Source organism: Tamandua tetradactyla, chromosome 14 (genome assembly GCF_023851605.1).
Source record: "Tamandua tetradactyla isolate mTamTet1 chromosome 14, mTamTet1.pri, whole genome shotgun sequence".
Classification (NCBI taxonomy): domain Eukaryota; kingdom Metazoa; phylum Chordata; class Mammalia; order Pilosa; family Myrmecophagidae; genus Tamandua; species Tamandua tetradactyla.
The window spans coordinates 69,224,570-69,237,373 of NC_135340.1; the positions used below are offsets into that span (position 1 = coordinate 69,224,570).

Sequence of the window (12,804 nt, forward strand, 5' to 3'; positions counted from 1 at the left end):
ATGACTTAGGGAATGTTCTCTTCATATTTTTTTTTTTGAAGAGTTTGAGCAGAATTGGAATTGTCTTCTTGGCTTATTTGGTAGAATTCTGCTCTAAGGCCATCAGATCCTGGGCTTTCCTTTGTTGGGAGGTTAAAATTTCTGATTCAATCTCCTTGTTTGAAATTGGGTTGTTGAGATATTCTATTTTTCTTGAATCAGTGTAGGTAGTTTATGTGTTTCTAAGAATTTGTCTGTTTTATCTAGGTCATCTTACTTATTGGCATATAGTTGTTCTTAGTATCCTCTTATACTCCTTTTTATTTCAGGGAGGTAGGTCATATGTCCCCTCTTTTGTTTCTGATTTTTTTTTTATCTTCTCTCTTTTTCCTTATGAGATTATCTTAAAGTTTGTTGGTTTTGTTGATCTTTTCAAAGAATCAAATTTTGGTTTTGTTCATTCTCTCTATTGGTTTATTTTTCTCTTTCATTCAGCTCTACCTTAACACTCAAATCTCTATTTCCTTCCTTCTATTCTTTTTAGGTTTAGTTTCTTCTTTCTCTAGTTCTTCTGGTTTTGAGATTAGGTATCTGATTTGAAGTCTTTCTTCTTTTTAATATGCATTTAATGCTATCAATTTCACTCTCATGCTGCCTTTAATAAATTTTGGTATGCTGTATTTTCATTTTCATTTACCTCAAGGTGTTTCCTAATTGCACTTCTTATTTCTTCTCTAACTCACTGGTTGTTTAAGAGTATGTCTTTTAATTTACACATATTTGTGAATTTTCCATTTCTCTCTATGTTATTGAGTTCTAGTTTCATTCCACTGTGGTCATAGAATAAACATTGCTTGTTTTCAGTATTTTTTAATTCATTGAGCCTTGTTTTGTGACCCAGCATATGGTTTATCCTGAAGAATGATCCATATGTACTTGAGAAGAGTGTGTATTCTGTTTTCACTGTATGCAGTATTCTATATATATCTGTTAATTCTAGTTGGTTTAGTGTATCATTCAAGTCCTCTACTTCCTTACTGATTTTCTGACTAGATGTTCTATCCATTATAGAGAGTAGTGTATTAACATCTACTCTCAATGTAGAACCTTAATTTCTCCCTTCAAGCATGTTGATATTTTCTTCATATGTTTTGGGGCTCTGCCATTAAGTGCAAATATATTTCTAATTGTTATTTATGAATGTTGAGTTGTCTCTTTTATCAGTATGTAATGACTATCTTTGTTACTAATAATTTCTAATGTCTATTTTATCTGATATTAGTTAGCCACCCCAGTCTCTCTTGTGGTTACTACTTGCCTGATATATTTTTTCCCATCATTTCACTGTCCAACTACTTATATCTTTGACTTTAAGGTGAACTTCTTGCAGACAGCACACAGCTGGATCATGCTTTTTTTCTTCTTTTTTTTTTTGTATGCTATATGGCAGGGTCGTATTTCATTATTTTTACATGTGAGTATCCCATTATTGCAACACGATTTGTTGAAATTTTGTTTGTTTGTTTTATGTTTGTTTCTTTGTTTGTTCTTGGGGAAGTACATGGACCAGGAATCAAACTTAGGTCTCCTACATGGCAGGTGAGCATTCTACCACTGAACTACCCTTGCACCCCTTGGATCATGCTTTTTTATCCTTTCTGCCAATATCTGCCTTTCGACTAGAAAACTTGATCCATTTACATTTAAAACTACTACTAATTACACAGGACATTTTTCTGCCATCTTGCTTTTGAAAGTCATACCTTTTTTTCTCCCATACTTCCTTTAGTGCCTACTTTTGTATTTATTTGCTTTTTTGAATTGTATCATAATGAGTGCCTTCTCACTTCTACCTGGATAAATTTTTTATCTACTTTCCTTGTTGTTACCATAGAGTTAAAATTTAACATCTGAAATATATAACATTTACCTTTGGTTTAATACAACTTAACATCAATTGTATGCACATGTGCTTTTCCTACACCACCCCCCCCCACCCATTCTCCCTAACTTTTCTTTTAACATGTTACCACTTATATCTTTGTACATGGTATGTGCAAACACCTAGATTTATCATTACTTTTTTGTACTTGAATTTTAGTACCTGAAGAAAGTAAGAAGTGGAGTTACGTATAAAATAACTCAATACATAATATTGAGATTTATAATGACCCAAATGGTTACCTTAGGGCAGGTCTTTATTTCTTTCTGCTGCATTGAACCACTGTCTAGTGTCCTCTTTTTTGAGTCTGAAGAACTTCGTTTAACATTGCTGGTAGGGCCAGTCTAATGGTAATGAATAACCTCAGCTTTTGTTTATCTGAGAACTTCTTAAATCTCACCCTCAGTTTTGAAGGAGAGTCTCAATGTATGTATAATTCTTGGCTGGAAGTTGCTTTCCTTCAACACTTTAAATATTTCAACCCACTGCTTTCTTACCTCTGTGATTTCTGGTGAGAAATCAGCACTCAATCTAATTGGGACTGCCTTGTACATAACACATTTATTTAATCTTGCAACTTTCAGAACTCTCATCCTTTGCATTTGATGGTGTGATCAATGTATGACAGGGTGTGTTTTTCTTCATATTTATCCTGTTTCATGTTCTCTGAGCTTCTTGGATGTGTATATTCACATCTATTGCTAAATTTGGGATGCTTTCATTCATTATTTCTTTATTTCTTCATTCCCTTTCTTTCTTCTCCTTCTGGGACTCCCATAAAGTATTTATTTGTGTGTTTGATAGTGTCCCAATGCCTGTCTTAGTCTGTTTTCACTTTTAATATTTCTTTTTTTCCCTGATCCTTAGCCTGCTTCATTTCAAGTGTTTTGTCTTCAAGTTCACTGATTCTTTCTTTTGACAGATCCAATATGGTCTCAAAACCCCCCTTGGCATTTTTCCTTTCCATTACTGTGGGCTTCAACTCCAGTAGTTTTGTTTGGTTCCTATAAAATTTCTTTCTGTTTACTTAGACTCTCATATAGTTCATTTATGCATTTCCTGATACTCTTTAGTTTTTTCTCTATACTTTTCTTTGTTTTCTTGAGCATTTTTAAGATCTTTTTTTTAAAGAATTCTCACCCTATTCATTGGTGATTTCTGTAGTTTTATCATCTTCCTTTAGATGGGCCATCATTTCCTGTTTCTTTGTTTTGTACTGTTTTTTTTTTTTTTTGCACACTGTTTCTTTTTAATTTTGAGGGTTTTTTTGGGGGGTGGTACATGGTCCAGGAATCAAACCCGGATCTCTCGTACGGAAGGTGAACATTCTACCACTGAAGCACACTGTATCTTTTAATATTTTAAATATTAACTCTGGATTTATTCCCAGGAATGTCTGTTTCTTGGTTTGGTAAACAGCTGGTAAAAAGGCAGAGATTTTTGTGAGCTTTAGTTCTTCCTATCAGGAAGGTCTTCCTAAGCCAAATGCAGTGTGCAAGTTTTCCCTGTCTTTCTGGGCCTTTGTCTTATATGGGATTTTGCTTTTTTGGTTGCATTGGAGTCCCTCTGATTACAGGTGTTAGGTGGTCCCCTTTGTTTCCCTGGGAGGCAGATCTCCCTATCCAGGGTATGTGATATCAGCAGGCCTTTGTCCCAAACCATCCACCCCTATAGCTTTTTACACTCATTTAGTTGTCTCAAGCTGATTTCGCCTGGAGGGAAAATTCTTGGAGGTGGGTCATTCCAGAGAGAACTTTCCCAAGTTAGTTTTTCCCAGTCAAAACAGGATCAGGGATCCATGAATCGGTTCCAGAGCAGCTCCATGGTGCCCTGGGGAGGGGATCAGAAAGTGCTCCAAAAATTTCTCTGATGGCTCCATGAAGCTGAGCTTTTCTGTCCTTTCCAGCAAATGCAGCCCTTCAGCTGTCCCCTCAGCCCTGCAGAAGTGCTGGATGTTTAACTCTCCACCACCTCTTCCCCAGTTCAGAGATGGTTGAGACAATGGCCGGCACCACCTTTGTCTGTGGTTGTTGCATCCCCCGTCTCTTGCACAATTCCTGGAAAATAGAGGGCACACAATGTTTTTTGAATACATGAATGAGTTGTTCCAACACCCCTGTGATGAGTTTTGGCTTTTACTCCATTTATTATTCGTTTGGAGTTTCTGCTTCATTTGTAGTGTTTGGAAATTTTGTTTTTTTGTTTATGAGCTTAGAGATATTTTAAAGTTTTAAATTATTTTACTGAGTATTTGAATGTGTGTGTGTGTGTGTGTGTGTGTTATTGAGAAATAGCTAGGCCAGAGGGCAGAATTCTTCCATGTCATTTTATTCTGTGTTACGTTCCAGAGGACTGGAATGGAATTTTAAAAATAGGAAACAAAATTCTGATCACGTTGCCTGTCAGTCTCTTGCTTGAAAACAATCTGCAATGCTACATTGCATTTGGGGTGTGATTTAAATTCCTTAACAGGACATATAAGTCCTTTCATACTATGGCCTCTACCCATCTATTATTTCTTTTTTTTTCCCCATCTATTATTTCTTATAATTTACTTTCATTCTCCCATGTTTCAGCATCTAGTACTCCAGGTTCTTTCAAACTTCAATGCCTTTGTAAATTTTTCTCCCTCTGCCATGAGTACTATCATCCATGTGACAAGGAAGGACCCATTCATAAATCATCTCCCGCATGAAACCTTACAAACCCAGCATCCTCCCTGGCTGCCGAGTTAGGTGTTCTCTTCTCTTTTCTCTTTCATATCGCTTAACTCATAGCTCTCGATACTTTTCTCATACCATGTTAGCTTGTGACTCAATTTTTCAAGTTCCCCCCAGCCTGAAGTACATAAGCGACGGAGTGTGAAATATGAGTTATATCAGAATTTTCACTCAGTAAACACCCTGTTTTATTGAGAATGACTAACTAGAATGTGAGCCAGGACAAAGTGCTTCCTCTGTCCTGGCAGTGCATAAATCAATTAATATCACACAAAATAGTTAAAAGTATTCAATAAAAGAGCAGGTACAGTGCTTAACAGGATATTTAGCACATAGCAGGTACTCTGTAAAGGCTAATGACAACTTAGCAGTCTTCTGATTACATTAACAGCTCTTCCCTGATCTGTTTTCAGCTCCTATGTGACGACTGTCAGGCATGCTATACATGCATTAAAAGTCATATATATTTTGATATAGTGGTAAAGTAAATAGACCTATTTTCAAAGCATACAGTGAACAATATTATCATCAGTGAGAGATTTATATTGTCATTGAAAGACTTGAATGCAAAAAAGTTTAAGGGATTTCTTAATAGAGAAAACTCGAGCATTTAAATTCTTTACGAACTCAGAGTTCCTTCCATGCAAGTGTTCTTCAAAAAATGTGTTATAGTAAGAATAGAATATCGAGAGAAAACACGTTTTTTACTTTTATCTGAGAAAATTGTGAAATAATTGTCAATATCTCAAATTTAGACATTAGATATTAATTTTAAATATTTATTTTCTGTGGTAACCAGTATGTGAATGTTCCCTGTTAGAATGAAACTTCATTACACATGCAAAAACAAGACTATAGGAATTAAAACTGCAAGCTTTAAATTTATGCTGGTCAAACCTTTTTATTTCACTTATAAATGAAGAAAACTAGGGCTCAGGAGATCATGTAGTACCTTAAATCACTCTTAAGTTTCCTTTTCAGGGATGCCACATAAAAGCCTCTGACTGATTTTATACTCTAGAGACATAAATATATTACATGCAGTTCTATGAGCTCAGGATTTTAGTTTTTTTTTTTTTTCAGGTCCCATGTAGCATAGCTGATTAGAATAAAGCCATTCATCAAGTAAATATTTTATCAATTTTTGTCTTTTAAATTGCTAGTTTGTGGAATTGAGATGTTAAAAATGTACAGACACTGGAACTTCACTGTAAAACCCTTTTTAGGGGAAGTTTTGCTGTAAAGTAGATTGATATACTATGGTCCCACATTAATGGCATTAAGTTACTGAACTGCAAAATGACCTTACTGTGAGATGCTGTGACTTCTAAGACAAGGAACATTGGAAGAGCATTATAGTGAGTATCCAGCATATAATTACGGAGGTTTAATCAAAATTCGACTAAGCAAAACCTCTATATATAAAATAAAAGGCAATTTATCAAGAAACAAAACCATCATTTATTTTGTATACATACACTGTACAAATACATATATACATATAGTTCCATGCACCATGCATGTATGTACATATTTATTATATATGTATTATGTTAGTTTGCGGGCTGCTAGAATGTGATATGCCGGAACTGGAATGGCTTTTAAAGGGGGGAATTTAATAAGTTAAAAGTTTGCAGTTCTAAGGAAGTGAAAGTGTCCAAATTAAGGCACCAGCAAGAAGTAGGCTTCACTCAAGAAAGGCTGATGATCTGGAGCACCTGTGTCAGCTGGAAAGTCACGTGACTGGCATCTGCTGGTCCCTTACTCCTGAGTTCTGTTGCTTTCGGCTTCTGTCCCTGTGGGGGCTCCTCACTCTGCTTCTCCTGGGCTGGCTTTCATCTCTTGGCTTCTCTTGGCTCTCTCCAGGTTCTGGCTTGCTTAACATCTCATGGCAATGTCTGCTGGGCTCCAAGCATCTCCGAACATCCGTGTCTCTGTTCTCCAAGTGTTGGCATCTGTGTCAGCTCTGCTCTGAAGCTTCAGTCAGCACTCTGTTGGCTCTGAGGCCTCTGTGATTTCTGTAGGCTCTGTCTGCCCTGAGCGCTCTTCAAATGTTTCCTCTTTTAAAAGGACATCAGTAAACTAATCAAGATCCACCTGGAATGGGTGGAGGCACACCTCCATGTAAACTAAAGTCACACCCACAATTAGGCATGCCACAATTCTATGGAGATAATCTAATAAAAAATTTCCAACCTTCAGTATTGAATTGGGGTTAAAAGAAACACCTGCCTCCACAAAATTGGATCAGGATTAAAAAGTGGCTTTTCTGAGGTACCTAATTCTTTCAAACTGGCGTATATATATATATATATATATATGCACCACACATACATGCACATATATATGCATACACACACATACACACACACACACATATATGTATTTCAGTATGACATTTTCCCAAGAGTAATATTCCAGTCTTTTACCTATTGTATATATTTTTAAATTTTAAAATAATGTAGTTATTAATTAGAAGAAATTTTGGAAATAAAAAGAAGTAGGAAAAATACTTTCTCCTACTACTGAAAGCTAACAATTGTTTGTTTTGGTGATGTTCCTTTCAATCCTTTTTTCTGCATATAATTATTTTATTTTCACATAGTTATTATACTGTAAACGTAATATTACTTCCTGATTTGATTTTATATGGCATAAATACTTTCTACATTTTTAGTTTATAAAAGCCTTATTTTAAGTGGTGGCAAATAATTGCATCAAGGTCATATAATATAATTGTCAAAGGAGATCTTTATACTTCACCATGATGTCTCATTTTTTGGAAATAACAAAGAATGAAGATTGAACTTTTTTTCAGCAATTAAATAATTTCCTTAGCATCAGTTTCCAAGACTGGAATTTTCTTGTCAAACAAGCATTTTAGGCATGACTAAAATTTTGGAAAACTTTATTGCAGTTTTCACCGTCATCAACCAGGCATGAGAATGTCTGATTCATGACATCCTCAACAGCCTTGAGAATTGTTTTTGATGTTATTAAAATTAATATATTTACTCTGATTTTGTTAATTTCATAATCTTTATTAGGCATCATTTGAATAAATTGGATAAATCAGGTACTTCTTCATGTTTATTCAGTGTTATTGCATTTTATTTTGTGAATTATCGATTCAAATTCTTCACTATTTATTTATTTGAGCCTTAGGGTCATTTTTTTCTTGACCTGTAAAAATTCTTTATTTGCTCAACATTAATTTATATACATATTTTCAGTACAAATACTTTCCTTTTTACTTGTTTTATGTATAGAAATACTAGATAGATAGACATTACAAATTTCTCAAACTTTTCTTGGTACTTTCTTTTTTAACCGTTAAGGTTGCATGTCTTCTCATTCCATAGATTTCATAAATATGCATTTCTAATTTTCATTACTTTGTCTTTATTCAAAAATTGCATATTTAGTTCTTTTATACATTTAGAACTTTTTTGGGGTTTGTATGAGGTGAGAATACCAATGAATATGATACAAATACTTAACCCATCGTTGAAGCATACTTTGTTGAGTAGTGCTTTCCTTTGCCTTTGAAAACAATGTGTCCTTTCTTATTCATTGAATTCTTAAATATAAGAGTACATTACTTCATTATCTTTTATGTTTCACTGACCTTTTAATTTACCATTTATTAACTGTTGTAATATTTATATAGACCCTCCTCATAATGCTCCTTTGAAAAAGTTTTAGCTGTTTTCACTTATTTATTAATCTGTTTACACTTTGGAATAATTTAAAATTGCAACAACCTGCCATTAGGATTGTGACTGTTAAATTTATTAGAATATAACCCATCCTCCCTATATAGGAAGGTAAATAATATCAATCTCTTTATTAAAATTTTTAGATGCTTCTATAAAGTGGTATAGCTGATTAATATTGTTTATTCGATGTTCAGTAAATATGTATTGACCATCTACTATATTCTAGGTAGAGGCTAAGAAAAAGAGATAGTAAAGTCGACTATCATCAAGAAACTCATAGGAGGGCTGCAGATGAATAAACAGGCAAAGTTTGAGAGAAGGATGCACAGTGTGCAGTGCAGAGGTTCAAAGGCCAGAAATAGGACTTCCAGGAGGGGACGGTTATGTTTCAGCTGAGTTTCGGAGGGTGGCAGGAAGTTGTAATATGAAGAATGGGGAGTAGTTGTTTTAGAGGAAGAAAACAGCAAGTGCCCAGGCATAGATTTTAAAAAGCATAGTCTGGAAATGGAACTTTAAGAACTTACCTGTGGCTAAAGTGTAAGATGTGAATGAGGAATGATGAGCCTTGAGATGAGAGAGAACACAAATTTGATTTTCTTTCATGAGGGTGATGGGTTTTATGAACGGGAATCAATGATCATATCTATATTCTAGAACAGTTTCAAGGGGGAGACTTTAGCAAGGGTCAAGAAAGACAGAAAAGGAGTCAAAGTTAATGAAAACGGTGGGTTAACAAAAATTATTGAATGAATGAAGCATTGAATGTATCAATTAATATAAAGGTTGAAGTGTGTTACTGGATTTCGCGGTTGACCAGTAATTGATAACTTTGGTAAGATTGCTTTTATTTAGCGGAATGGTTAGAATGGTAGGTAAATATCAGTGGATTGAGAGGGAATGAGGAGACAATGAATACAAATTTTTCATTTGAAGTACCAGATATTTAAAATCAGAGCTTATATCCTTGATTCTAAACTAATTGTTACCAGTTTTTAGGAAATAACTTACTGTTATTTTTTATTATTTATTGGTTATCTGGTAACTTGGCTAGCCATTTTATTAGCCTAATAATTTTCCTGGTGATTTTATTTTCATCTTTTGGATATAAAATTTTAATTTCTAAAAATAGTAACAACTTTGTATCATACTTCTGGCAATTGTATTTTGTTTCACTTTTTAATATATTGGCCATAATTTCCAGAAATAAGTTAAAATAATGATGTCAGTGAAAATTTTTGTTTTGCTTTTAATGATAATGGGTTGCTCTTAGTATTTTACTAAATGAAAGACTGTTGAAGTTTGTTTTCTTAAAACATATTTAAATATGGAAAACTTGTAATTGATGTGTGATTGTTCTGAAAACTGACTAGATTCTAATAAAGAAAGGTCTTGTTACCAGAGGGAAATCCTAAAAAAAAAAAAAAAACATATTTAACTTAAGAGAGAAGCATTCTATTTCTACTTTAAAGAAATAGAATGCTTTTTTTTTTTCTACTTTTTTTTTTTTTTAAATTCTTTAGAAGGCTTTGAATATTATCAAATGACTTTTTGGCACCTATTAAAATTCTGATACATAGCTTCTGACCAATTACTGTGTCATATATATTTAGTTATTCCTCATGTTGACTTTTCCTTGGGATAAAACCCACATAGATATGGTATATTATTCTTCTGACATAATGCTGAATTTCATTTGCTCTGTGTTTTTGTAGTATTTAAAACTATTTATGATCATAAATAAGACTGGTCTGTGTTACTTTCTGCTATACTTTACTGGGCTCTATATTTACAGATATAGCCCTACAATACTGGCAAATTTTCATAGACATATTTATTTATTGTAATTAATCAATCTATACTTAATAAGTCTGGAAAACTAATATTTTTCAGATTTTCATCAGCAAGGGTCATTATTGAGCTATGTGCCATTGGGCAAATTTCCTCTTCTCTCTAGAACTCATCTATAAAAAGGAGGGGATTCGTCTAAATGAACTCCAAAGTCACTCCAGATTTAACATTCTGCCAACTTGTATTTATAGAGAAGTCCCTGTAATTTATGTCAATATGAAAATCTGAATTATTAAGTTTAAGAGCAGCTGTCCTTTTTAATGGAGAAATAGATTGTGTCCTCCTGACCCTGGCAGATTTAGATCTGAGTTGAGAAAAAACATCAACTCCTCATTGGTCTATATCAGCCATCCGTTTGCATCCATGAGCAATTGAAACTAATGAATGTTAGCCCTGTGACTTATCCTAAATCATATTGAAGAACTGTGGTCCAACTACCTCTCACTTTTTTGTTCAACTCACCCGAAACATTAAATCTAAAGAGCCCTGGATGGAGAATCAGAAGCTGTGGATTAATGTCCCACTTCTGCCATTTGTTGCTTTGTGATCTTAAATCAGCTCACTTACCTCTTCTAGGGATCAGGGGTTTTTTTTTTTTTTTACCCCATAAGATGGAGTCCATTTATTTTTCAGCTCTCAAATTCTATGATCTGAAAATCCATAAATGAATAATTCCTTAATATAACAGCTTTAATTTGTATAGTTGTCAGTAGTTTACTTTCACAAATATTGATCTCAATTGATCTTCCCAACATTGGTGTGAGCCCAGCAGCCAAGTATGAGTATCCTTCTTGCAGGGTTGAGACTAGACTCTAGTCTACAGAAAATCTGGCAGTTTACCTGATGTGCTTAGTAAGTGGCAGAGCCTCAGCTGTAGCCCAGGACCTCTGATTCTTCAACTGTGTTCTCTTCTTTATATGCCACATTGTCTTTCATTATGTAATCACCTTTTAATACTTTTCAAGCATTCCGGCACATTTTCCAACTCTTTGTATTGTTAGAACCAGCTATGCCTGTTCCCTGGGGGTTCATCTGAAACTCTGCCCATTTATGATTTTAAACAATGCAACATAGTAACATTTTATTCATGTGTATGTTTAAATGGTTTCTTGAAAAGTACTCCATCTAACATTTATCCCTTCTCTTCCTGCTTCTTTTTCAGATAGCAGTTCTGTGGATGAAAAGGTTTTAAATCATACTTTTTCTTCCCTCCTGAGGGATCTTGTCTTTTGTACATGTTTGTTTGTGACATATTAGACCTGTTTTCATTCCTCTATTTTAGTTGTGAAATGTGCATGTTATCCCAGCTTTTCATTCTTTGGTTGTCTTTTAAGTGTACCCCCGATACGTTGCATTTACGAAGAGGTTACACCTTGCCAGCTGCTCTTACTTTAGCTTTAATATTTGCCAGCCCTGGGGGTCTGCTACGGTCAAGCATGGCATCTTAAGTCTGGCCATCCATGGCTTTCCTAATTGATTCATGATCTTCACTGCACATATCAAGTTTTAAGGGTAAATAATATTTGGAATTTTATATTTTTTCCTTAATTCTGCCAGTGCTGTTCTTTAAAGGCTGACAGAACATTTCAAAACCTCCACTCACAAAAACACAGTAGCTTTGACTTGGAGCTGACCCTGCTTAGCATCTGTCATACTAGGTGTTACGTGTCTAGTGCAGTTGACCCTGTCCCAGGTTCATGTACGTACAACTGTAGTTTGCTAAAAGCCTGTTTGTTTTGTTTTGTTTTCTTTCTTCTCTTTCTTCATTTAAGGCTCGAATAGTAAGCGGCAATAGCTTGGAAGCTTCCAAATTTTCTGCACTCCAGGCGTTTGGTGGGTAAGTGTACATTCATAACCTTTATTATTCATTCCATTTGTTGATGGTAACTGCTCTCAAATCTATATTTTGAATGTAAGATCTTGTATAATGGTGTAATTGGCTAGCCTCACTATTGCTTTCTTTTGTGAAAATAAAATAGCTTTTATGGTGCATTTAAAAAGCAATGAAAGACACATCCTTAGGAAAAATTTCTAACAATGTGAAAAATATATATATAAAGAAGAAAGTCAAAATCACCTAAATAGATTAACCATTAACATTATTGCTCTATATGTAAATACAACTACCTCATTTTACATAAGTGGATTCCTATTAGTCCAATCCATACGATCCTGTGATCTGCTTTGTCACGTTTAATAATATGAGCATGAACATCCTTCCATGTCAGTAAGTCAATAAATGGAATCTACACCATCATTTTTAACAGTTGCATAATATTACATTTTATGGCTGTATCAAAGTATTTCCATTTTAATTACAAGATTCATATATGTATTATAATTTCTATGTAAAATATTCAAACAAACAAAAAAGGATCCTCTTTAATGCCCAGAATTATGCACTGATATCAGTTTGGTATTTATCCTTGTAGGTCTTCCTCTAAGTGTTGAGGACATATCTATGGCATTATAAAATGAGTAGTTTTGTTTTATGTATCGCTGTTCATTTTAACACAGATTAAGTCGCTCCTTAGGTAAATGAATAGGCACTAATTTAGTGCTGATTTGGGGCCAGGTATTGTTTAAATGCTTTACA

General features: G+C 34.2%; 1 protein-coding gene across 2 annotated transcripts in view; it reads left to right on the forward strand.

Moving 5' to 3' along the window:
* The window catches only part of UNC13C (unc-13 homolog C), a 663,640-nt gene that overhangs the window by 165,546 nt on the left and 485,290 nt on the right, over nt 1–12,804 (forward strand). For both annotated transcript variants that reach the window (XM_077127956.1, XM_077127957.1), the window contains exons 3-4: nt 11,371–11,393; nt 11,981–12,045. In XM_077127956.1, the coding sequence (XP_076984071.1) occupies nt 11,371–11,393; nt 11,981–12,045 (88 nt within the window). The remainder of the gene's footprint in view (nt 1–11,370; nt 11,394–11,980; nt 12,046–12,804) is intronic.